Source organism: Mercenaria mercenaria, chromosome 19, assembly GCF_021730395.1.
Source record: "Mercenaria mercenaria strain notata chromosome 19, MADL_Memer_1, whole genome shotgun sequence".
Lineage (NCBI taxonomy): Eukaryota > Metazoa > Mollusca > Bivalvia > Venerida > Veneridae > Mercenaria > Mercenaria mercenaria.
The window spans coordinates 10621883-10649506 of NC_069379.1; the positions used below are offsets into that span (position 1 = coordinate 10621883).

General features: G+C 37.6%; 1 protein-coding gene and 1 long non-coding RNA gene across 3 annotated transcripts in view; one reads left to right on the forward strand and one right to left on the reverse strand.

Moving 5' to 3' along the window:
* Positions 1-27624, forward strand: part of LOC123542761 (cytoplasmic aconitate hydratase-like) — a 41863-nt gene that overhangs the window by 4578 nt on the left and 9661 nt on the right. The window contains exons 5-16 of one of the 2 annotated variants that reach the window (XM_053531402.1): positions 6476-6661; positions 13373-13442; positions 14991-15174; positions 16864-17003; positions 19272-19443; positions 19994-20094; positions 21011-21139; positions 21747-21894; positions 23742-23877; positions 24714-24798; positions 25466-25622; positions 26271-26335. In XM_053531402.1, coding sequence (XP_053387377.1) covers positions 6476-6661; positions 13373-13442; positions 14991-15174; positions 16864-17003; positions 19272-19443; positions 19994-20094; positions 21011-21139; positions 21747-21894; positions 23742-23877; positions 24714-24798; positions 25466-25622; positions 26271-26335 — 1573 coding nt within the window. The remainder of the gene's footprint in view (positions 1-6475; positions 6662-13372; positions 13443-14990; positions 15175-16863; positions 17004-19271; positions 19444-19993; positions 20095-21010; positions 21140-21746; positions 21895-23741; positions 23878-24713; positions 24799-25465; positions 25623-26270; positions 26336-27624) is intronic. The other variant, XM_053531404.1, reaches the window with a different exon arrangement.
* LOC128551070 (uncharacterized) lies at positions 92-27604 on the reverse strand. Its single transcript, XR_008368598.1, has 2 exons — positions 27196-27604; positions 92-1668 (listed from the first exon to the last, which is right to left on the reverse strand). It is a non-coding gene; the product is annotated as an uncharacterized LOC128551070 (long non-coding RNA).

A 27624-nucleotide genomic window follows, 5' to 3' on the forward strand; every position in this document is an offset into this window, starting at 1 on the left:
ATTGAAGGATTTGTAGGTGGATAATAACTCTGAGAACAGTAAATCTGTATTGATTAAAGACTTCTGTTTTATTGTGACATCAACTTTGAAATAGTAGATTTTTATGCCCCCGAAGGGAGGCATATAGTTTTTGAACCGTCTGTCTGTCTGTCGGTCTGTCAGTCTGTCGGTCTGTCCGCAGTTTTCGTGTCCGGTCCATATCTTTGTCATCGATGGATGGATTTTCAAATAACTTGGCATGAATGTGTACCACAGTAAGACGACGTGCAGTGCGCAAGACCCAGGTCCGTAGCTCAAAGGTCAAGGTCACACTTAGACGTTAAAGGATAGTGCATTGATGGGCGTGTCCGGTCCATATCTTTGTCATCGATGGATGGATTTTCAAATAACTTGGCATTAAATTGTACCACAGTAAGACGATGTGTCCTGCGCAAGACCCAGGTTCGTAGCTCAAAGGTCAAGTTCACACTTAGATGTTAAAGGATAGTGCATTGATGGGCGTGTTCGGTCCATATCTTTGTCATCGATGGATGGATTTTCAAATAACTTGGCATGAATGTGTACCACAATAAGACGACGTGTCACACGCAAGACCCAGGTCCGTAGCTCAAAGGTCAAGGTCACACTTAGACATTAAAGATCATTTTTCATGATAGTGCATTGATGGGCATGTCCGGTCCATATCTTTGTCATTTATGCATGGATTTTAAAATAACTATGCATGAATGTGTGACACAGTAAGACGATGTGTCCCGCGTAAGACCCAGCTCTGTAGGTCAAAGGTCCTAAACTCTAACATCGGCCATAACTATTCATTCAAAGTGCCATCGGGGGCATGTGTCATCCTACGGAGACAGCTCTTGTTCTTAAAAATATTTGAATATTGTGGGTGGCATGGGTAAAATTTACAGGACTTTGCATGGAGGATCTAATACAATAAATTTTGAACTTAGAAATTCTTTCTGATTTTGCTGGAAGGCAAAATACTGTCCGGGTCACCTAAACTGTAACAAGATTTTTCAGGAATTATGGTGTTAATTTGCAAGATTATTTTAAACCTTTAGCCTGGTTAATTTCTAAAATGGACTGGTCCTTCATTCGATTTGGCAGACCATTTATTATATGAAGGGGTGTTCACGGAAAATTGACCGACTGAATAGCATACAGTGAGAACAGGCTAATCTTGGTCTGCACTGGTTGCAAAGGCAAAATCTCTTGCCGCCAGCAGGCTAAAGATTAAGGTCTATGAGAGTGGTAGTAGGATCTTGAAGCTACTGTAAAATCAATTTATTTCATGGGCATGAAATTTAGTGGTTTTGGTCAGAACGGCAATTTCATGGGGATATAAATTCGTGGATTTCTGAGCATCCTCCAAAAAAAGCAGAGGTTGGACTTGCATGAAATGGCTGGGTTTTCCAAAAAAAAAGCTTTTAGGTGCAGGATAGGGGCTCGATACTTTAGTTACTATTTTTATGCCCCCAGCATCTACTGATGCGGGAGGCATATAGTGATTGTCCTGTCCGTTAGTCCGTCTGTACGAGGTTAACCAAATGGGGCCGTTAAGTCTAGCATCAATACCCCTTACTAGAATGACTTGATACTAATGCAGATGTAACCTGTGACCATTCCTCATCTTCAGACATCACCTGACCTCAGTTTGACCTTGACCTTGACCTCGTTTCGGACTTAGTAGCAAAATCTCGACAAGGATGCCACTGGGGGCATCAAGCGTTTATTGAACGCAGCTCCTTGTTTTGTTGAAGACTTTGTAATTTGTCAGATACTGGGCAGAAATAAGATATACAGTTGAAAAATACCATTGTTTGCAGGCTGAATGTACCATATATAGAAGTAGAAGCTAGAAAATTTTTCTGTCATAACTTAAGACTTTTTGCTCAGCCAGAACTGCAAAAAGCATACTGTAAAACATGCATTTATTGGCACTTAAGAATATTTATTTGTCTTGTTTATTAAAAGTACTTTATCTGCAGAGAAAAAAGAAATTAATTTTGTGGGCATGGAATTTTTGTGGTTTTGGATATGACTTTTATGGGTTTCTATTTATGAAGATGAAATGGGTGTGAAAATTAGTAGATTTTTCAACCAAGAAATGCTAGAAAAGTACATCATTCTGTAGTCCTTCCCCACACAAACACGCAAATATTATTGATTTTTTTTTTTAAAAAAAGAGCAGAATAATATCTAGTGGTAAATATGTTATGTGTGATGTGCTAATGTATGTTTGCAGTATATTATTGGTACAACAGGATGAATTTTTAGCAATATTGCTGACTTAGGCTAAGTCACTTAGCTAATTTTTGTAAATGAATGACGGCAAAAATGATTACCCCCCTTTTGTTTAGGTTCTTTACCTTTTCCTTGTGTAGAATGTGTGTAAAGAAATATCTTTAATTTCATATTAATTTTATAACAAAAAAGCAGATATTTATAGGATATGTTTTTTATGCCCCCACTTTGTTGGGGGGGGCATATAGATTTGCCCTTGTCCGTCCGTCCGTCCGTCCTTCCGAGACTGTTGTGTTGCGCCTAGCTCCAAAAGGATTTGACGTAGAGTCACAAAACTTTACAGGAATGTTATTCAGCATGTGTAGTTGTGCACCTGGGGTTTCGCGTCCAGAATCATTCAGTCGTAGGAGTTATGGCCCCTGACTTTGTAAAAATTGGTCATTTTAGTGTTGTGTCGTGCCTAGCGCCAAAAGTATTTGACATAGAGTCACCAAAGTTTACAGGAAAGTTGGTCAGCATGTAGTTGTGCACCTGGGGTTTCGCGTCCAGATTCATCCAGTCATGTAGGAGTTATGGTCCCTGACTTAGTAAAAAATTGGTCATTTTAATGTTGTGTCCCGCGTAGCTCCCGAAGTATTTGACCCAGAGTCACCAAAGTTTACAGGAATGTTGGTCAGCATGTGAAGTTGTGCACCTGTGGTTTCTTGTCCAGATTCATTCAGTGTTGTAGGAGTTATGGCCCCTGACTTAGTTTAAAATTGGTCATTTTAATGTTGTGTCGCGGGTAGCTCCCAAAGTATTTGACCTAGAGGCACCAAAATTTACAGGAATGTTGGTCAGCATGTGCAGTTGTGCACCTGTGGTTTCATATCCGGATTCATTCAGTCTTTAGGAGTTATGTCCCCTGACTTAGTTAAAAAATGGTCATTTTAATGTTGTGTCGCGTGTAGCTCCAAAAGTATTTGACCTAGAGGCAAAAAATTTTTACAGGAATGTTGGTCAGCTTGTGCAGTTGTGCACCTGGGGTTTCGCGTCCAGATTCATTCAGTCATGTAGGAGTTGTGGCCCCTGACTTAGTTAAAAATTGGTCATTATGTCTCCCACCACACAGTGGTGTGGGAGACATATTGATTTACTCCAGTCTGTGTGTGTGTGTCTGTCTGTCACAAAGCTTGTCCGCACTCTAAGTCGAACATTTCTCATCCGATTTTCACCAAACTTGAACAAAATGTGTTTAACCGTGAGACCTCGGCCAAGTTCGATAACTAGCCAAATCGGTCCAGGCGTCTTGGAGTTATGGCCCTTGAATTACCAAAAATTGGCCTTTTTAGCTGAGCTTTTGTGATCACCCTTCGTCCGCAGTCCGTGCGTGCGTCAACAATCTCTTGTCTGCACGATAGTGGTTTCATTTATGATTTTATTTTAACCAAACTTGCACACAACTTGTATCACCATAAGATCTCGGTTCCTTTCTTGAACTGGCCAGATCCCATAATGGGTTTCAGAGTTACGGCCTCTGAAAGGGCCAAAATTAGCTATTTTGACCTTGTCTGCACAATAGCAGCTTCATTTATGATTTGATTTTTACCAAACTGGCACACAACTTGTATCACCATAAGATCTAGGTTCCTTTCTTGAACTGGCCAGATTCCTTTATGGGTTCTAGAGTTATGGCCTCAGAAAGGGCCAAGATTAGCGATTTTGACCTTGTCTGCACAATAGCAGCTTCATTTTTGATTTGAATTTAATCAAACTTGCACAAAACTTGTGTCACCATAAGATCTCAATTCCTTTCTTGAACCGGCTAGATCCCATAATGGGTTCCAGAGTTATGGCCCCTGAAAGGGCCAAAATTAGCTATTTTGACCTTGTCTGCACAATAGCAGCTTCATTTATGATTTGATTTTAACCAAACTTGCACACAACTTGTATCACCACAAGGTCTTGGTTCCTTTCTTGAACTGGCTAAATTTCGTCATTGGTTCCAGAGTTATGGCCCCTTAAAGGTCCAAAATTGGCTATTTTGGCTTTTGCAGCCATATAGAGACTTCATTTATGGTTTTATTTGATACAAACTTCCAAAATATCTTCAACAACAATAAATCTTAGATTCCATGACAAATCAGATCCAATTGTAGGTTCCAGAGTTATTTTATATCTGATTACCTCCCCTGATTGTAATCAAAATGGATTTATATCAGTAAGTACTTATAGTACTTATTTGAAATTTCATTATTGTCATTAGTTGGACTGATACAATCAGGGTAGATAACTATGGACTGATTTTATGTCAAAGTACCTCCCTTTATTTCAAATTAAAATGGGTATATCTCTGTAACTAATGAAGATACGGATATGAAATTTCATTTATGTCAACAGATTTATTTGGCAGAGCCTTCTTTTGTTCACTTACATATTTTTTTTTAATTACTTCCCTTTTACGTTACTATAAATAGCTTATTTTTAGTAACTTTTTTATTATTGGCCGTAGGGAAAAACCCAGACCACTTTTCTGTGGTACAACATGGATGGTACCTCCAATTTTTAGGTGCATTTTGACATATCTGTACCTTGTAAGAATTGTTTTTTCTTTTTGGTTAAATTTCTTCCCTTTGTTGTTCCTGTCCTATGGACTTAAATATTTTTACTGAGAACCTTCTTGTCCTCAAGTGCAATGATAACAGGTGAGCGATATAGGGCCATCATGGCCCTCTTGTTACTCTTGTCCGCACTCTAATTCAAACATTTCTCATCCAATCCTCACTAAACTTGAACAAAATGTGTTTGACCATGAGACCTCGGCCAAGTTCGGTAACTAGCCAAATCGGTCCAGGCGTCTTGGAGTTATGGCCCTTGAATTACCAAAAATCGGCCTTTTTACTCTTGTCTGCACTCTAATTCAAACATTTCTCATCCAATCCTCACCAAACTTGAACAAAATGTGTTTGACCATGAGACCTCGGCCAAGTTCAATAACTAGCCAAATCGGTCCAGGCATTTTGGAGTTACAGCCCTTGAATTATTGAAAAATCGGCCTTTTTACTCTTGTCCGCATTCTAAGTCGAACATTTCTCATCCGATCTTCACCAAACTTAAACAAAATGTGTTTGACCATGAGACCTTGGTCAAGTTGGATAACTATCCAAATCGGTTTAGGCATTTCGGAGTTACGGCCCTTGAATTACTGAAAAATCTGCCTTTTTACTCTTGTCCGCTCTCTAAGTCGAACATTTCTCATCCGAACTTCACCAAACTTGAACAAAATGTGTTTGGCCATAAGACCATAGCCAAGTTCGATAACTAGCCAAATCCGCCCAGGCTTTTTTGATTTATGGCCGTTGAATTACTGATTGGATCCACTCGTCCAGACCATCTAATTGGATCCACTCATCTAAGCCATCTAGAGACACTAGACATTTTTCATAGGGGCAGTTGTGGGGGACATGCGTTTTTCTCAAAAACATCTCTAGTTTTAATGTTGTGTTGCGCGTAGCTCCAAAAGTACTTGACCTAGAGTCACCAAAGTTTACAGGAATGTTGGTCAGCATGTGCAGTTGTGGACCTGGGGTTTCGCGTCCGGATTCATTCAGTGTTGTAGGAGTTATGGCCCCTGACCTAGGAAAGAATAATTGCCATTTTAATGTCATGTAGTGGGGGCATCTGTGTCCTATGGACACATTTCTAGTTTTAAGTATGTTACTAGCATATCTTTTACTGAAAGAACACAGAATGTGATATTTTCGTAACACAGGTGAAAATCTATGATCTGGTGTTTTTCACTTCATTTTGTAAAAATGGTTTTAACCAAATTTTACAAATTTGGCTTGCACAACATGTGAAAATATATTTGAATATTTTCACTGTGAAGTAACTAGATATATGTGTCACTGTTCGGTTTCTGTAATGAACTGAAAATCATTTGAGCCACACCATGAGAAAACCAACTTGCAACCAGCATGGATCCAGGCCAGCCTGCCCATCCACGCAGTCTGGTCAGGATGCGTGCTGTTTGCTTTCAAAGCCTATTGCAATTAGAGAAACCGTTACCGAACAGTATGGATCCTGACCAGACAGCACGGATGCGCAGGTTGGTCTGGATCCATGCTGGTTGCAAAGCCACTTATGTTGGTTTTATCATGGCACGGCTCATTTAATAAAAATTCATCCTGTTATACAGTACTAGACGACTATATTTTCCCTTATTATTTTATATCTTTTGTTTTTACAGCAACCTTGTCAATTCTCCCAACCCTGGCGGAGGTCAAAAGTCATGTCAAAGGTCAAATACAGGTGCAGCCTTGAAGGTCAAGAGTCAAGGTCAACCCATTGCACCGTGTGACCTGTGTAAAGGCCAAGGTCGTGATTTACCTATTTCAGATAAAGTCTGTCCCTTTCACGGAGAAAAAACTCCTGGGTGGGTAGAAAGAGAGATTAGAGTTTTATCCTGATTGTTGTGGATTTAAGGACAAAAGACTAATATGAAAGAAAGAAATCAGTGTTAGCTGGAACTGAGAAATTTAGTTGTAGAGGATTAATAAGTTAGAATATTTTTCATTAAGCTTGTTTTAATTTAGGATAATTTTAAGGGGAGGACGAAGCTTCTTGTTGGCAAAAACAGAAAACCTCTCTGACTTTTATGTGAGGGTTTTTTTTTTTACCAAGATCTATAGGAGCTCAGAACTGTAATTTTAGTGGGGGAATAGCTTGGTATTTTGGCAAAGGGGAATAAAAACATGATGTAAAGTCTTTTTTTGTTACAAAAATTGCATGATTTGAAAGAAATTTTCTGAGGGGAAGAGATTGTAAATCCTCCCATTTATAGAAGGGAAAAAGGGTCCTGTACATTACTATTCTGTACTCTGTACCAAAGTTATACTACTGTTATAATCCCTGTTAAAGCATATACATGTTTGTAAGTTTGTAGCTGTCTTTATGGATGGAGTTATTTCAAATGACATTGTTCAAGACATACATGTATTTAGATTTAAATTTTGTTGTTACAAGGTCAAGGTAACATTTGAAGATCCCTGTAATGTGGATCCTTTCTACTGTACAAGGAGGTTTCTGGTAATATTATCAAAGGTTAACGAAGCCATTTTGTCTCCAATTTACAAGTCTGGAACAGTTTCAAGGTCACTGTGGTCTAGATATTTTACTCAGTACTGACATCCAAAACATTTCGGATCATCGGATGCCGTCAGGAAATCGCCTTATGGACAGATTTTTAGATAAACATGGATAAAAAAGATAAGCGTTTATTGATACCGTGTTCAAAGGAAGGCTGAGGTCAAATTTAGCAATGACCATCAAGCTGCAAAATCAACATGTATGATATTAACTGTGTCACAGTGTGACTTACCATTTAGTAAACCAAACACAAATTAAGCTTGTCGAAGATACGTTAATACATTTACTGGTTGATCCATTTATTCCAGGATTTCTCTTTCGATATTAAACAATACCATTGATATAAGACGTCATTTTAAAGAACTTCAAAGGCGGTAATAGAAACTTCTAACCCCTGCTAAATTTCTAAAATGGACTGGTCCATCATTCAATTTGGGTAGTACCACTTATTATTCGAAGGGGTGTTCAATGAAAATTTACTGACTGAATAGTAAACAGTACAGACCATGATCAGACTGCACGGATGTGCAGGCTGATCTTGATGTGCACTGGTCGCAAAGGCAGAATCACTTGCCGCCAGCAGGCTAAAGGTTGAATTGTGAAAATATCTTTATTAGTTTTGCATTTATTGTCAAAGAACAGTTTTGATGGGGATATTTTGTATTCTAAATTTCAGCCATTTCTAACACCCTTTTTAAAAAGAAATTTAATTTTGACTATTCGTGAATGGATCATTATAAAACTTTCTGGTTGTCTTTAATTAACATTAAATAACATTTCCATGAAAAATTGAAAAATTTTGATACTATTTTTAGCTCGACTATTCATAGAATAGTGAGCTATTGTACTCGCCCATGCGTCGGCGTCGGCGTCTGCGTCCGCGTCCGCGTCCCGATTTTGGTTAAGGTTTTGTATGTAAGCTGGTATCTCAGTAACCACTTGTGGGAATGGATTGAAACTTCACACACTTATTGACTGTGACAAACTGACTTACATTGCACAGGTTCCATAACTCTATTTTGCTTTTTTACAAAATTATGCCCCTTTTTCGACTTAGAAATTTTTGGTTAAGGTTTTGTATGTAAGCTGGTAACTCAGTAACCACTTGTGGGAATGGATTGAAACTTCACACACTTATTCACTGTGATGAACTGATCTACATTGCACAGGTTCCATAACTCTATTTTGCTTTTTTACAAAATTATGCCCCTTTTTCGACTTAGAAATTTTTGGTTAAGGTTTTGTATGTAAGCTGGTATCTCAGTAGTTACTAATGGGAATGGATTGAAACTTCACATACTTGTTCACTATCATGATTTGACATGCACTAAGCAAGTCCCATAACTCTACTCTCTTTTTTTTCAATATTATGCCCTTTTTCGACTTAGCAGTTTTTGGTTAAATTTTTGTATGTAATCTGATATCTCAGTATCCACTAATTGGAATGGATTGAAACTTCACACACTTGTTCACTGTCATGATCTAACATGCACTGTGAAGGTCCCATAACTCTACTTGGCATTTTTACAAAATTATGCCCCTTTGACTTAGCACTTTTTTGTTAAGTTTTTGTATGTAAGCTGGTATCTCAGTATCCACAAATTGGAAAGGATTGAAACTTCACACACTTGTTCACTGTCATGATATGACATGCAGTACAGAGGTTCAATACCTCTACTTTGCATTTTACAAAATTATGCCCCTTTTTCAACTTGTATTCATTCAATTGACAAGGCTGTTGAATAGTCGAGCGTTGCTGTCCTCTGACAGCTCTTGTTTTCTTAGTTGTGATTTTGCTTGATTTTACACAGGAAAGAATACACTTTTTTGCCATAAAATCTAAATTATTAAAGAAAAAAAAAAAAAAAAAAAAACAAAAGACATTGTAATTCCTCCCTTGGATACCTTTATAATGATTATAATTTATTTAAAATAAAATCTGGATTTTACAAAATAAACCTTTTCATACTGGACAGGATTGATTCTGCCTTTTTTGACTAGTGCAGATCTTGATCAGCCTGCACATCCGTGCAGTCTGATATAACCTACACTGTTTGCCATTCAGTCAGTATCTTTTTGGTATGCTTACTGTTAATGATACTGTACAAACTGAAAGATGGACAAGTTCATTATAGAAATTTAGCAGGGTAATGCACCTGTCAATATTTTGCCCGCCCAGGGGGGCGGCGGGCCGACCCGGGGGAATTTGACATTTTAAAAATTTTGTTGTCTAAATCCCCACCCTAGGGACAACCTTTTTTGTCTAAATCCCACCCTAGAGCCTGGTTGGTACATCAAATGTTTGTCAAATTCCCGCCTGTCGGGAATGGTCTTCTGTCTAAAGTCCCGTGTATGCCCGCCGCTCCCCCGGGCGGGCAAAATATTGACAGGTGCATAAGGGTTAAAGCTGCAATTTACAAAAAACAAAACCATAAAAAAACCTGTTATGGATAAGGTTGATCAAAAAAAGAAATTTGCTTTAAACATGTTAAAAGGGATGGATTTTATCTGGAAGGTTACACAATACGAAAATTGGTCTTTTGTTCTTTCCCTTCAGTCAGATTGTTTAAAAGTGATATTTAAAATTTATAATGAACTTGTTGAAATTTTAGATTACAATGAATTGATATTTTATGTTGGTGTTGTTAAAATTTTGTATTTTTTTACAAGGTTTAGTACAAAAAAAGTTGTACTTTGCCCATGTTTATAAATATATTTGGCCTTGCTTTTGTACAAAGTATTTGTTTTTGCATGACACTTTGTAAGAAGAGCTTGTTGTTGTCTAGGCTTTATTATTATTTGTAGGAATGTATTGCTGTTTTTGCTCCCTGAAATTTCACACACGAGTTACAGAACACCTGCTATCAAGATATTGATATCAATACATTGTTTCTTTGCAATATTTGAGAATATTTGGAATTGAGAATAGAAATAATTTTTTGGGTGGGTAACTAAGTTTTACATCTTATCCTAAATTCTGGTTGTCAATAAATTTGTTGGTATCAACTTAAAAAAAATGAAAAAAAAGTAAATGAGCCGCGCCATGACAAAACCAACATAGTGGGTTTGTGACCAGCATGGATCCAGACCAGCCTGCGCAATCTGGTCAGGATCCATGCTGTTCGCTTTCAAAGTCTATTGGAATTAGAGATATTGTTAGCAAACAGCATGGATTCTGACCAGACTGCATGGCACGGCTCAAAGCAGGAAATTAGATCTCTGTTTTACTTTGTTTACTTTTATTTTCTTGTATTATTTTTTGGCTGCAGATTCAAAATGAAAATGTCATGGCCATTATCTTTTTTTGGCTGCAGATCCAGAATGAAAATGTTATGGTATTATTTGCTGTGGATTCAGAATGAAGATGTCATAGCCATTAAATTTTGACTGCAGATACACAGTGAAAATGTCATGGCCATTTTTTTTTTTTTGGCTGCAGATACAAAATAAAATGTAATCGCCATTACTTTTATACTGCTGATACAAAATGAAAAAGTCATGGTCATTACATTTTGGCTGCAGATTTGGAATGGAAATGTCATGGCCATTAAATATTGACTGCTTATACAAAATAAAAGTCATGGCCATTATTTTTTTGCTGCAGATACAGAACAAAAATGTCATGCCATTTTTTTAGGCTGCAGATTCAGAATGAAGATGTCAGGGCCATAACATTTTGCTGCAGATAATGGATATTTTGAAAGTAATCATTAAAGACGTTTAATATAGCATGATGTTTTGTTTTGTACAGACATTTAATAATTTTGTTAACGTTTGTCTATTTTTAGCATGACTTTTGACACCGCGACTTGTATACCTACCATATTTACTCATCAATAAGACAAAGTTTTTCTCCCTGAAAGTCAGACATAATGTGTTGCCTTGTCTTATAAATGAGTCAGTGCCACTAACATAAAGTATATAATTTATAAAAGAGTCTGGAATATAGTGCCGATTTTTAAGTAATTGAAGGAACCTGTCCTATGAGTGAGTCAATGTCATTGATGTAAAGTATTTATAAAATGGTCTAAAATATAGTGCTGATTTTTAAATAGTTTAAGGAGCTCATCTTATAGAAAGATTGTCTTATAGATGGGTAAATATTGAACTTCTGTTCTGCCTACCTACACCCAGTCTTTCTGTTGTAAAATAAATCTTAAGGTGGTGGACCCATAATTACAGCAATGTCCGTTCTTATGCAGTTATGGCATTCTCCGATTGTTATGATTTTTATGGATGCCAAAATTGCAAATGGAGGACACCCTACCACACCAGAATTGCTGATTGTCATACGGGTCTATTACCTTAAAGCCCTGCTCCACGGCTATTCAAATTCTATTGTGTGTATGCAACACATGATTACAATAGGTAACAGTTAACGGCCACGTGCCACACTTTAGCACACAAAACCACAGTCCGGTATTTTATATAGAATTTTATATAAAATAGACTCTTATTTTGACAGGCGTCACTGTTCATAGTCAGGATTTTCATGCTTTGTCAGTGACAATGTAAGGTTGAGAGGTAGGACTGGAGCAGGTCTTTAAGATGTGCTTTCTGTGGAATCTTCTTGAATCATATTTTTCAGGTTAATATGTAAAAAATAAGTGACCTTGTCCTGCAGATAGATCACCTTTCTCCATCCAGCTGGCTTACGGAAGGTCGGTGGTTCTACCCAGGTGCCCGCTCATGATGAAATAATGCACAGAGGGGCACCTGGGGTCTTCCTCCACCATTAAAGCTGGAAAGTCGCCATATGACCTATCATGTGTCGGTGTGACGTTAAATAAAAAAAAAAAAAAAAAAAAAAAAAAAAAGATCACCTTTCTTGTGCTACAGGTTTTATCTGTCCCTGTTGCTTCAATGTTTGTGTAAAATGGCTAAAGTATGAACAATCATCCTATGAAGTTTCAACATTCTGGGTCGAGTGGTTCTCAAGTTACTGACCGGAAATGGTTTTCAATGTTCAGGCCCCTGTGACCTTGACCTTTAATGGAGTGACTCCAAAATCAATAGGGGTCATCTACTTTGCATGTACAATCATCCTATGAAGTTTCAACATTCTGGGTCAAGTGGTACTCAAGTTATTGATCGGAAATGGTTTTCAATGTTCAGGCCCCTGTGACCTTGACTTTTGACTGAGTGACCCCAAAAACAGTAGGGATCATCTATCTTGACCTATCTGTAATCTTTTCCACCAGCTCATGCTGTGTCCAGCCTATTCCCTATGAAACTTGTCGCATCATTTTGCATGTTTCTTTTGTATACGCTTCCACTTATACTGGTCTCAATGATTTAAAATCATCTCAAAGTGTCACATGATTTTTTAAAACCTTTCCATTGCTGTTTTATGGAACAATCAGTTTTCGTCAAGTTTAAGGTGATTTATGTAGGATTTATGTGGGGAGGTTGATATGAGCCATGCCATAGGAAAACCAACATAGTGGCTTTGCGACCAGCATGGATCCAGACCAGCCTGCGCATCCGCGCAGTCTGGTCAGGATCCATGCTGTTCGCTTTTAAAGCCTACTGCAATTAGAGAAACCATTAGTGAACAGCATGGATCTTGACCAGACTGCGCGGATGCGCAGGCTGGTCTGGATCCATGCTGGTCGCAAAGCCACTATGTTGGTTTTCTCATGGCACGGCTCATTTATGTAATACTATGATAAACTGTGAAATCTTATTATTTAACGAGCACAAAATCTCAGGGTTTTTACCATAATGGCTATTTCACGCGGATATGAATTTTTCCGTTCTAAAAATTCTGATTTTTAAAAGAATGGAAATTTTACAATTTCGATTAAATCAATGGGATAATTATAATTTTATGGTTTGACCCGATCAAAATCCAGAAAATTAGTCTTTCAAGAAAAATACTGATGAAAAACTGGCGTTTAACACAACAAAATCAAACAACCATCCATTCATACTGAAACGAATATTACTGCATATATATTTATTTCATTTCATATATTTATATCACCGTCTATTTCAGTGCGGATGCACTTGAGCAGAATCAGATGCTGGAGTTTGAAAGAAACAAGGAAAGATTTGTCTTTTTAAAGGTCAGTGTATTAATTGAAACTGTGGTATATCAACTTAACATTTTTTGTAAAACGTGAGAGAATTTGATATTCACATACATGTGGTTTTAGTTAAAATATCAGTTTCTTGGGGATGTAAATCTTGCGGATTTCCATGCTTGAGCATACTAAATTAACATTTTATTTATTCACTGGCATTTAATTCCAGGGATTGCTGTTACCACAAAAAAAACAAACAGAAATAAGTCCCCCATAGATAATAATATTTTCGTTACGGTAATATAATAAATTTTATTTCTCATTTGTTTGTAATGATGAAAAGAAAAACCTAACGAAAAACATTTTGCAGACAGCAGGTACAGAAATAGTGCAATAACTCCGTGATATAACAAATTTCTTTACAAGCATTAGAATGATCTGAAAAGAAAAATTTAAGTTGAGCAACGTGTAAATGTTTAAGATAAGAATTACGAAAGGAAGTCAAATCCATTTATTCTTGCAAAACACATTGAATCTGGGCTATAACTTCTGTTTATGAAATCATTCTAATTCTGTAGACAAGAAATTACGTGGTTTGGGCTGTTTTGTAAGAATAGGACTTTGTGGATTTTTAGCTTAACATTAAGAAAAGAACGAATTAGAATTTTTATACCCCCACGAAACGAAGTTTGAGGGGTATATTGGAATGAGCTTGTCGCTCTGTCTGTCTGTCTGTTGGTCGGGGTAGGTTTTCATGGTTTCCGGACAATAACTCATGAAATCTTTTCAGATTTAAATAAATTTGGTACACTGGTGTAACCTCATTAAGTACAGGTCATGTTTGACTTTGAGGTTAGTAGGTCAAAGGTCAGGGTCATAGTGACTGGAATAGTTAAACGGTTTCCGGATGGTAACTTGAGAACGCTTGGGCCTAGGATCATAAATTTTGGTTCAGAGGTGTAACATCATTAAGTACAGGTAAAGTTTAAGTAAAAGGTCAGTAGGTCTAAGGTCACAGTCACAAGGACCGGGAACAGTGAAATGGTTTTCAGATGATAATTTGAGAATGCTTGGGCCTAGGACCATGAAAATTGATAGGGGGGGGGGGGGGGGGGCTTTGTGGGTGGAGGCGGAGTCATGACCAGCAGATGACCCCTGTTGATTTTAGGTCTGTAGGTCAAAGGTTAATGTTACAGTGACCCGGAATAGTTGAACCGTTTCCAGATGATAACTTGAGAACGCTTGGGCCTAGGATCCTGAAAGTTGGTTAGAAGGTTGTTCTTGACCAGCAGGTAACCCCTATTGATTTTGACATCAGTAGGTCAATCAACTTGGATCTTGGCTTACTGCTGTGACAAAGCCGTTTTGTGGGGATATAAATAGTAACTCCAGTGACAGCTGAAGTTTTGTTGTATTTAGGTAGTTCTGCACTTTCAAATCAATTTTTTTCTACAATGCAGAATTTAATGCTATCTTCATTTTTCAAAACATCAGAATATACTTAGAAAATTCTGAATTGATTTTTTTAAAAGGAAAAGTTGATACTTTTTATGACTTCATAAATAGCATCTTGTAATCAATTTATTTCAGTGGGGAGCTAATGCATTAAAGAATATGTTGATAGTGCCACCAGGATCTGGAATTGTTCATCAGGTGAACCTGGAATACCTTGCCCGGGTCGTGTTCGGTGAAGAAGGTGTGCTGTACCCAGACAGTCTGGTTGGAACCGACTCCCATACCACTATGATAAATGGCTTGGGAATTGTTGGGTGGGGTAAGTAGATTTGATTTCAAGACATTGGTTGGTGTGTCTAAACATAGATTTTATAAGGTGTATGGAACAGAGGTTGCACAATATTCCATAGATATGGCCGAGCGGTTTACTTTGCTGACATTGAATCACTTGCTGTCGGAATGTGGATGGACCTGCCGAGTTAGCTGCCTAAACTCTTGGAGGGGTACCTTGTGTGTTCCTCGACCATTAAAAGCTGGAAAAATCATCATCTGACCAACATTGTGTCTGTGTGGCTCTCAACACAACAAAACAACAGAGTAAATTTTGTAGACTACTGTTTATTGTACATGACCAGCATTTTAACAATAGTTATAGGTTCTTTACATCTAAAATTTCATCATTATGCAATACAGGTGAGGGAGAGTAGGAGCATAGACTTTGTTGTTAGGTTGTTAGGACAATCAATCAGTTGTTGCTTCTGGAAGTTGTGGGATATAAAACTACTGTTTATGTCAGTAGTTTCTATATGTCTAGTAGGTGTGGGGGCAGGGCTTTTAAACATGGTACTAGAGAACTTTTGGGGACAGGTACCCATACCCTAAGGAAGGGGAATTTTTCATCGTTTTAGGACAAAAAGGGGAAGTTTTTAGCCATATAATATGTTGCTACTTTTCACACTTATTAATACTGTTTTCAATCATTTCTAACTAATTTAACTATATTGCAGCAGTAACCTTCCTTAGAGGCTCTACAATATAACTTGAAAGAGAGTAAATGTCTAGTTGTGTCAAACAACCTATTATCAGGGGAATTTTCTTCTGAGAAAGGGGAAAAAAACATATTATTTTATGAGAGGAATGGGGCCCATATTTGGCCCCAAAAACAGCCAAACGAAGCCCTGCTTTATGGTGGTATATAGAAGTAGAAGCTGGGATGTTGGGTCAGTCAGCATGGGATACTAAGTTACTGTCTATTTCAGTAATTTTTACTTTGTGCCTTGTAGGTGTGGGTGGTATAGAAACAGAAGCTGTAATGTCAGGTCAGTCAGCATGGTGCTTCCAAAAGTTAAAAGGAATACCAAGTTTCTATTTTTATCAGTAATTACTACTTTGTGTATTGCAGATGTGGGTGTGTGTGGGGAGAGGTATAGATGTAATCTGGAGATTGTTGGATATAAAGTTACTGTTTATATCAGTAATTTCTACATTATGTCTTGTAGGAGTGGGTCACATAGAAGCAGAAGCTGGGATGTTGAGCCAGTCATCCAGATGTTGCAGGATACTGTTAGTTACTGTTTATATCATTAATTATGTCTCCCCCATAGGTGGGGTAGGGGAGACATTGTTTTTGCCTTCTCTGTCCGTCTGTCTGTCCGTCTGCATAAAGCTTGTGTGGCTTTCACAGGTCAGATTGCTGGCCGGATCTCGACGAAACACAGGAGTGATCAGAACCAAGCCTAGTTGTGCATATTGCCGGCACGTTGGGATTGGCTGCACAAAATGGCCGCAAGAGCTAAAGATAGAAAAATCTTGTCCGCTTTCACAGGTCAGACTACTTGACAGATTTCGACAGAACTTCACAGGGGTGATCAGTACCAAGCCTAGTTGTGCATATCGCTGACACATTCCTCTTAGCTGCACAAAATGGCCACCAAAGCTAAAGTATACATGGGGGGAAGACATATATTTTTGTGACAAAAACACCTAGTTCCTACTTAATGTCTTGTAGGTGTTGGCGGTATTGAAGCAGAAGCTGTGATGTTGGGTCAGTCAATCAGCATGGTGCTTCCAGAAGTCGTAGGGTATAAACTTACCGGTGAACCAAATCCATTGACCACTTCTACTGATATTGTCCTTACCATCACCAAGGTAACCAGACCAACTAGTTTCGTGTTTTGCCTGTTCAGGCCAGTTTATTCGATGATTGGTAGTAAGTTTTTAGTCACTATTGACATAGAAGAAGCAACACACTTATGACCCGAATGGACTGGAATATGTTCAAGCTTTGATGCAAAAATTTCGAATTGTATTAAAGAAATAATTTATAGCATAACAGTGTTTTAACAATATTTATACATAATTGGCAGTTACAAGTTGGGCGTAATAATTTTTAAAGACGTATAACAGCCTGAGTGAGTAATTAGTGTTCAAACACTGTTTTGCTATAAATAATTTCAATTCTAATATGTCTTTTATTGTAAAATTAATATTGTTATGATAGAATTGTTTCTTTGAACATGCATCGTGCCAAATGGTAGGTTGTCATGTTCCCTTGTTTATACACATCAGGACTGGAAATATTAATATGTATAAAATATTAGAATTTAATATAAATGCTTTCTTGTACATGCGTATTGTTATATTACTCCTTTGTGCAAGTTAGTTAGCATGTTTGTCTTTTCGTAGATCAGTTTGCCTTCGATGAAAATTTGAGAATGCTTAGGCTTAGGGACGTTAACCCTTATCCTACTAAATTTCTATAATGAAATGTCCATCTTTCAACTTGGGCAGTACCATTATTAGCTCGACTATTCGAAGAATAGTCTAGCTATTCTACTCACCCTGGCGTCGGCGTCGGCGTCACACCTTGGTTAAGTTTTTGCATGCAAGTACATACAGCTATCATTTAAAGGCATATAGCTTTGAAACTTATTTATTCTTTTTCTAGGTCAATTACCAACCTCACTGGGTCAAGTTCCATAACTCTAACATGTATTTTGAGCAAATTATGCCCCCTTTTGGACTTAGAAAATTCTGGTTAAAGTTTTACATGCAAGTTACTATCTCCAAAACTAATGCAGATATTGAATTGAAACTTCACATGTGTCTTCGGGGTTATAAAACTAGTTGATAGCACCAAGTCCCATAACTCTGACCTTCATTTTGGCCAAATTATGCCCCCTTTTGGACTTAGAAAATTCTGGTTAAAGTTTTGCGTGCAAGTACATACAACTATTACTAAAAGGCATATAGATTTGAAACTTATTTTTTCTTTTTCTAGATCAATTACCTACCTCACTGGGTCGAGTCCCATAACTCTTAACATGTATTTTGGCCAAATTATGCCCCCTTTTGGACTTAGAAAATCCTAGTTAAAGTTTTACATGCAAGTAACTATCTCCAAAACTACTACAGATATTAAATTGAAACTTCACATGTGTCTTCGGGGTTATAAAACTAGTTGATAGCACCAAGTCCTATAACTCTGACATGTATTTTAGGCAAATTATGCTCCCTTTTCGACTTAGAAAATCCTGGTTAAAGTTTTGCGTGCAAGTACATACAGCTATTACCAAAAGGCATATAGCTTTGAAACTTATTTATTCTTTTTCTAGGTCAATTACCAACCTCAATGGGTCAAGTTCCATAACTCTTAACATGTATTTTGAGCAAATTATTCCCCCTTTTGGACTTAGAAAATTCTGGTTAAAGTTTTACATGCAAGTTACTATCCCCAAAACTAATGCAGATATTGAATTGAAACTTAATATGTTTCTTCGGGGTTATAAAACTAGTTGATAGCACCAAGTCCCATAACTCTGATATGTATTTTGGTCAAATTATGTCCCCTTTCGAACTTAAAACTCTTTTGATATTTACATTTTGGGTAATAATTTCCTGCTTCTGTGACAATATTTCGAATAGTCGAGCTTGGCTGTCTTATGGACAGCTCTTGTTTTTTAAAAGGGGTTCATATCAAAAGGATATTGGCTGAATAGCAAACAGTGCAGATCTTGACCAGACTGCACAGAAACAGGCTGATCATGATGTGCACTGGTCACAATTGTGTTCAGCATGGTAATAGTTATTAATGTGCCCATTGTCACCAGGACTAGGTGATCATTGTCAGTCATAGTCACTGTGAACTTTTGCCTGAAAACAGTTTCCAGTAATGATTCTTGTAAAATGCTTGACTAAGCCTGTTGTAGGTAAGTGATTCTGCCTTTGCGACCAGTGCAGACCATGATCAGCCTGTATATCCATGCAGGCTGATCATGGTCTGCACTGTTCGCTGTTCAGTCAGTAAATTTTTAGTGAACACCCCTTCAATTAATAAATGGTATTGCCCAAACTGAATGATGGACCAGTCCATTTTAGCAATTTAGCAGGGTAAAGGTTGAATTATTGTCTTTCTAGCATTTACGTTCTGTTGGTGTGGTTGGAAAGTTTGTCGAGTTCTTTGGACCAGGTGTGACTGCCCTTTCCATTGCTGATAGAGCTACGATCTCCAATATGTGCCCAGAATATGGTGCTACAGTTGGGTTCTTCCCGGTGGACGATAAAAGTTTGCAATATCTTAGACAGACAGGTGAGTCTTTTAACTAGGACGACCCCTATTGTTTTGGGTCAGTAGGTCATAGGTGAAGTTCACAGTGACCTCCAGGCTGAAAACGATTTTAGCTCAATAGTTAAAAAAGGCTTCGGCTGTCAGTCTTTTAGAATGGTTGCCTGTAGTTAGTAGTTTATATCTGAGGTCTTTTGATGTTACCATTTTTACCACAGACAAGGTAAGGTAATTAGGGTTTGATTGTCAAATTCCTGATGGGATGGTTTGTCATATATTTTTGTGACTTAACATATTGTATGTCTTAGTAGCCACGTTCAAAGCAATATTTAATTCAGTAAAGTGACCTCTATATTTCCTTTACCGGTACTTAATATAGTTAAATAAAATAAATAAATCATGAATCTTTTTTTTTGAAAAATACCCGTGTGTCCCGTTCAAGGTAAACTACTCTTTCTAAGCCAAGAAAAACAACAAAACAATATATTATATGCACTTCAGTTTTAACAAAGACTCCACGTAGTTGCATGTTTGTGAAATAAAATAAACTTTTCCAATTGTGTTATTTTTTCAGGGAGAGAGGAAGAGAAAATTTCACTCATAGAAGCTTACCTCAAAGCCAATAAAATGTTCAGGAACTTCACAGATGCAGCAGAAGATCCTATCTTCTCTCAGGTACACTGAACTACACTGAAGTCATTCCTCGAAAATACAGGACTATTTTTTGTAACCACTGTTTTAACTTAGTTTAGACTGCAATTGAAAATATATTTTAAGCAGGATTTGGAAGAGCTTTGTTGCAGATTTGTCGCAACGTCATGTAACGTCGCTTTTGCACAAAATACCTAAGATTATTAATACAACGTCACTTCCTATGTTTCCTAAGTTGATCAGAAGTAATAAAGGGAACAAACGGTACACACCACCTTGTGCATTCCTGATCTTGTCCTCACTTACGTAAAGTGTTAGGTGGGGCTCTGTTGAATTGTTAAGTTTGCTGACTTCAAATCACTTGCCTTCACCTCTAGGCTCAAGTGCTGGGTTTGACATGTTAGTAAGCTGTCTAGCTGGCTAGAGGGAAGTAGCATAAGTTGATTGTACACCTGTAGATACCATATATACTGTAAAAGCACGATGTAAGGCCTCACGAATATACCGAAAATTAAACCCGCGCGAAAATTTCTGCTTTTACAGTATTACACTCATATATTTCTGTAATTCACTGTAAAACATGATAAAAAGATATTTGAGTCATGCCATGAGAAAATCAACATATTGGCTTTGCGACCAGCATGGATCCAGACCAGCCTGCGCATCAGCGCAGTCTGGTCAGGATCCATCCTGTTCACTAACAGTTTCTCTGATTGCAATAGGCTTTGAAAGCGAACAGCATGGATCCTGACCAGTCTGCGCGGATGCGCAGACTGGTCTGGATCCATGCTGGTTGCAAAGCCACTATGTTGGTTTTCTCATGGCACGGCTCAATTATGTTAAAGAATAACAGGATTATAACATTTCATTTATGTAAACATTTATGTAAAATATCTGAATATATAATTGTATTTAAAATTTGATATAAATTATTTGATAGGTTATAGAGTTGGACCTGTCTTCAGTGACTCCTTGTTGTTCAGGACCAAAACGACCACATGACAAGGTCACGATAGCCGACATGAAAACGGACTTCAGGGATTGTCTCAATAACAAACCAGGATTTAAGGTAAGTCAGTCTGGAAATGTTCCAGTTAGAAACCTGACTCAGTTGTTAAGGCAGTTTGTCAACTTCCAGCCTTGCTTTTAGTGATATGTTTACATAATAATCACTTGTTAACATAATATTCCAATCACTAATCTGTTAATCCAGTAATGCTCCAAGAGCTATTATATTGTTTACAGAAGGTTGCAGTCACTAATTTGTTGTTCTGGGAATGTTTCTAATGTTGCTAATTTTTGTTTTAGGAATGTTCCAATCACCAATTTTCTGTTCAGGATAATCTTTTTATTAAGGAAACATATTCACAAATCCACATTTAAGTTTTTAGAGATTGTTCCAGCTAGAAAACTGGTGTTCCAAAGAATGGATATTTTGTATGTCTTTAACCTTTACCCTGTTAAATTTCTATAGTGAACTTGTCAATCTTTCAGTTTGGAGAGTACTATTAACTGTTAAAAGGGGTGCTTACTAAAAAGTACTGACAGAATGGTGAACAGTGCAGATCATGATCAGACTGCATGGATGTACAGTCTGATCATGATCTACACTGGTGGCAAGGCATAATCAGTCGTGCTTAGCATGAGAAAGATTAATTTATACTTTCTTTATTTAGGGATTTGGTATTCCTGAAGACAAACAGTCTACAACAGTACCACTGGTGTTTGATGGGCAGGAGTATACTCTAAATCATGGTTCTGTTGTCATAGCGGCAATAACAAGCTGTACCAATACTAGTAATCCTTCTGTGATGTTAGGAGCAGGTATGTCCGTACCTTAATGCTGTAAATAAGTATTTAATGATCGAAAGATGTAAAAAATGGTACTAGCAGCTTCCTCGCTTGGCGCTCAGTATTAAGGGGATAGTGCTAGGACTGGTCAGCCCGGTGTCAGTCTAATGATGGAAGTACATTCTGTGGTCATAGCGGCAATAACAAGTTGTACCAATACTAGTAATATTCTTCTTTGATATTAGGAACAGGCATGCCTGTACCTTAACTTTATAATTATGTCTCCCCCAGGAGACATATTGTTTTTGCCCTGTCCGTCCGTCTGTCCGTACGTCACACTTCATTTCCGAGCAATAACTGGAGAACCGTTTGACCTAGAACCTTTAAACTTCATAGGGTTGTAGGGCTGCTGGAGTAGACGACCCCTATTGTTTTTGGGGTCACTCCGTCAAAGGTCAAGGTCACAGGGGCCTGAACATTGAAAACCATTTCCGATCAATAACTAGAGAACCACTTGACCCGGAATGTTGAAACTTCATAGGATGATTGGTCATGAACAGTAGATGACCCCTATTGATTTTGGGGTCACTCCATCAAAGGTCAAGGTCACAGGGGCCTGAACATGGAAAACCATTTCTGATCAATAACTAGAGAACCACTTGACCCAGAATGTTGAAACTTCATAGGAAGATTGGTCATAAAGAGTAGATGACCCCTATTGATTTTGGGGTCACTCCATTAAAGGTCAAGGTCACAGGGGCCCTAACATTGAAAACCATTTCCGGTCAGTAACTTGAGAACCACTTGACCCAGAATGTTGAAACTTAATAGGATGATTGGTCATGCAGAGTAGATGACCCCTAACGATTTTGGGGTCACTCTGTGAAAGGTCAAGGTCACAGGGGCCTGAACATTGAAAACCATTTCCGGTCAGTAACTTGAGAACCACTTGACCCAGAATGATGAAACTTAATAGGATGATTGGTCATGCAGAGTAGATGACCCCTAACGATTTTAGGGTCACTCTGTTAAAGGTCAAGGCCTCAGGGGCCTGAACATGGAAAACCATTTCCAATCAATAACTTGAGAACCTCTCGACCCAGAATGTTGAAACTTCATAGGATGATTGTTCATGCAGACTAAATGACCCCTATTGTTTTTGGGGTCACGCCGTTAAAGGTCAAGGTCACAGGGGCCTGAACATTGATAGCCAGTTCCGATCAATAACTTGAGAACCACTTGACCCAGAATGTTGAAACTTCATAGGATGATTGAACATGCAGAGTAGATGATCCCTATTGATTTTGGGGTCAGTCTATTAAAGGTCAAGGTCACAGTGACCTGTTCATGTAAAATCATTTTTTGGAAATAACTTGAGAACCACTTGACCTACAATGTTGAAACTTAATAGGATGATTGGACATGCAGAGTAGATGACCCCTATTTATTTTGAGGTCACTTGATCAAAGGTCAAGGTCACAGGGGCCTGAACAGTGACTTGAGAACCACTAGGCCAAGAGTGTTGATGATCCCTATTGCAGCCAACCATCAGTGTCTCTTTGACTTCCGCTCCTGACCCCTATTGACTTCTTGCCTATAGGACTTTGCATTGGGGGAGACATGCGCTTTTTTACAAAAGCATTTTCTAGTTTAAGTTCTTTATGGCAGGAGTACATGCTGAATCTTTGTTCGCGGCCTTAACAGCAATAACTTGCTGTACAAATACAGTTGAAACTCGATATGTCCGCTCGAGATGAAATTACAATAGTGAACGGAGGGGCACCTAGGGTCTTCCTCCACTGGAAAGTTGTCATATAACCTATAATTGTGTCTTGCGACGTTAAACCCAACAAAATTAATAAATATATTTTATTATTCAGGTCTTCTAGCTAAGAAGGCAGTTGAAGCTGGTCTTTCAGTGAAGCCATACATTAAAACAAGTCTTTCACCAGGAAGTGGAGTAGTCACTTACTATTTGAGAGAAAGTGGGGTAACACAATACTTGCAAAAACTTGGGTAGGTGTAATTTTTGTTAGAAATTTCCAGTTCAATAATCACTCAGAATTTAGATTTTGTCTGGAAACATAAGACAAACTCCCATTCAACCAACGTAGGGTTAAATGTTTTGTTAGTTTTCAGTTCATGGAGTCCTTTCATTAAGGATATCAAATTTAAGTACAACCTTTAACGATGATAACTATAAGAAAAAAAATATTGCAAGTCAAATTTGTTTGCCTATGAGTTACTCTTATATTTTGTGAAAAACTATGTATCTGCCCGCTTAGCTCAATAGGTAGAGTGTCGGTCTATGGATCGTGGGTTCATGAGTTCAGTCCCCGGGCGGGGCATATGTTCTCCTTGACGATTTGGTAAAAGACATTGTGTCTGAAATCATTCGTCCTCCACCTCTGATCCATGTGGGGAAGTTGGCAGTTACTTGCGTAGAACAAGTTTGTACAGGTACAGAATCCAGGAACACTGTTTAGGTTAATTGCCCGCCGTTACATGACTGAAATACTGTTGAAAAACGTTGTTAAACCCAAAACAAACAAACAAACAAATATAATCATGTGCTTATTCTTTTCATTGATAATATATTATTAGTCCCCAACTGGAACATAATATGTATCAACCTAATGCTGAACAATATATGTCATTGATTCTATAGTCATATACATGTATGTATTTTCAGACAATTCTCATACATGCAGAGCTACATCTCCAGCTATATTTAAAGTTTTATATGAAAACGTTTCTGGCACATAAATCAATTTTTATGAATTTTTGATGTAAAAATTGGAATAAATTATAAGAAAAAAAACCCAAACAGATTATATAACATTTATTTACAGGTTTGACATAGTAGGATATGGATGTATGACGTGTATAGGTAATAGCGGACCATTGCCCGAACCTGTCTCAGAAGCCATAGAAAAGGTAGGATGTCAAAAAAACAATCAAATGTATTGGGCCTTGATCCCCAGCCAACAGTCGAAACTAATTGCTTATAGTTTTGATTGTTGACCAGTAATCCATTTAATACATTTTTAGCTTGACTATTCAAAGAATAGGGTTTTCTATCCTACTCGCCCCGGCGTTGGCGTGAGCATCACACAAATGTTAAAATTTGCTTACCACCCCAAATATTTTCAAAGTCCATTGAGATATTGCTTTGATATTTTGCATACTTGTTTACCATCATGACCCCAGTCTGTAAAAAGGAGGAGGCAACTCTATCAAGCATTTTGACTGAATTATGGCCCCTTTTCGATTTAGAATATGCTTATAGTTTTAATCATTGCTTATATTATACTATCAAGCACGGAGAATAGTCGAGCGCACTGTCCGTTGACAGCTCTTGTTATTACATACCTTCAGAAATAATTTTTCCAGCAGTTTTTTTCTTCTCAAGTTTTGACCAGTCCAGCAGACTGGACTGCGATTTATACAAGAATTCATATATTAAGTAACTAATTAAGACTTGTTAAATGTTCTTCTTTCTTACTTGCGTGTTTTCGAAACTTTGTAAAAGCTTCCTCTTAAAATTAGGCAAAAGAGTCTCTGTGAATTTTAAGAAATAAAGATTGTTGTTTGTCATTTGCAGGGTGATTTGGTAGCCTGTGGTGTACTTTCTGGCAATCGGAACTTTGAAGGACGTATCCATCCACTCACTCGCGCCAACTACCTTGCCAGCCCACCTCTAGTTATAGCCTATGCTCTGGCTGGTAGAGTCAATATAGACTTTGAAACAGAACCTCTAGGTTAGTGAATATATTTAATTTCTTTACTGTTATTTCTTGTGGTAAGAAAAAAAAACCAACAACTAATTATATCTTCTTTTATGTGGAGGAGATGCATGTACATGTATATTGAATTTGTGCTGTCTGTCAATTCAGCCATCTGTCTGTCTGTATGTCATAAAAATTGACCAAAGCACATTTTTGAAACTAGTGGAGTTTTAGCTAAAATTTGTAGGAAGCTAGTTTCACATTTTTTTGCATTTTCTGGTTGAATGATTTTTGGCAGTTATGGCCCCTTAAAGGTCATTTTTTGATAAAGTTTGTCTGGACTACTTCTCCATTACTGATTCGATTTTAAAGAAATGTAACAGGATTTGAACAGTACAAAGCCTGGTTTGCGCAATTATTACACATTGAAATGATTTTTATTGGAGTTATTGGGAGTTATGGGCCTTATAAATGAAAAATACTGTATGTTTGAATTTTGTGTTTCTGCATAGCTGGCTATTTTATATGTATAGAGATTCAAGGAATTCAGATTTAAGGACAATGATTGAGCATTTTATTCCTCGTTCTAGCTTAGTCTTATGAATTTTGGACAGTGTGAAATCAGTGAAAATTATTCCCCAATGAATGATAATGATTTGACTGTATGTTTGAATTTTACAGGTACTAATCAAGAGGGTAACCCAGTGTTTCTCAGGGATATATGGCCGTCTCGAGATGAGATTCATGTAAGCAATCAGTTACAGAATTTTTTACAATTTATTTCAGTTTGTGGATTGTGTCTTTTTATATGCCTACATATATTTTTGTCGCAATTTTGGAACATTTGCATTGTAAGATATGGGAATTCAGTGAGCATAAGATACTTGAATTCAATAAGCGTATCTTTAGAAAATTGCCATTTTCTTATCCAATCAGAATAGCTGAAATCATCTTTAGATTAAATGGTAAACAACAATTGGTTGGAAAAAAATGTGTAAAAAGGCAAACTTGTCATTAATAAAATTGCAATTTTCGCATATTTTGTATCTACTGGAATAAATAAATTGGATTTTTTGCCCATAATTGTAGTATCATTTCACAATAAAAGACTGGTCTTTGTGGGTTTGCCATCTTAAGTAGTCAGTGTTACTTTATGACGGATCATAGGTAATAAATAAATAGAATAGACTACTTCCTATTTTGCAAAATCTTATATTATTTCCTGTTTATGGTTTTCTGTACTTTAATGTGAGGTTTATGGAAGGTCAGTGGTTTTACCCAGGTGCTGCTTGTTTGTTTCAGAGGGGCATCTAGTGTCTTCCTTCAACCATCTAAAGCTCGAAAGTCACCGTATGACCTGAAATTTATAAAAGTCTAACATTAAGCCCAACAAAACAGAACAAAAAAAAGGTGGAAAAAACTTGATTTTTATGCCCCCGGCATCTACTGATGCGGGAGGCATATAGTGATTGTCCTCTCCGTACGAGGTTAACCAAATGTGACCGTTTCGTCTAGCATCAATACCCCTTACTAGAACGACTTGATACTAATGCAGATGTAACCTGTGACCATTCCTCATCCAAACATCACCTGACCTAAGTTTGACCTTGACCTCATTTTGGACTTAGGTTGCTTTAAATGGGCCATCTCTTGGTTAACCAAATGGGACCGTTTTGTCTAGCATCAATACCCCTTACTAGAATGACTTGATACTAATGCAGATGTAACCTGTAACCATTCCTCATCTTCAGACATCACCTGACCTCAGTTTGACCTTGACCTTGACCTCATTTTGGACTTAGGTTGCTTTATATGGGCCATCTCTTGGTTAACCAAATGGGACCGTTTCGTCTAGCATCAATACCACTTACTAGGATGACTTGATACTAATGCAGACATAACCTGTGACCATTCCTTATCTTCAGACATCACCTGACCTCAGTTTGACCTTGAACTTGACCTTGTTTTGGAGTTAGGTTGCTTTGAATCGACAAGGATGCCACCGGGGGCATCAAGCGTTTATTAAACGCAGCTT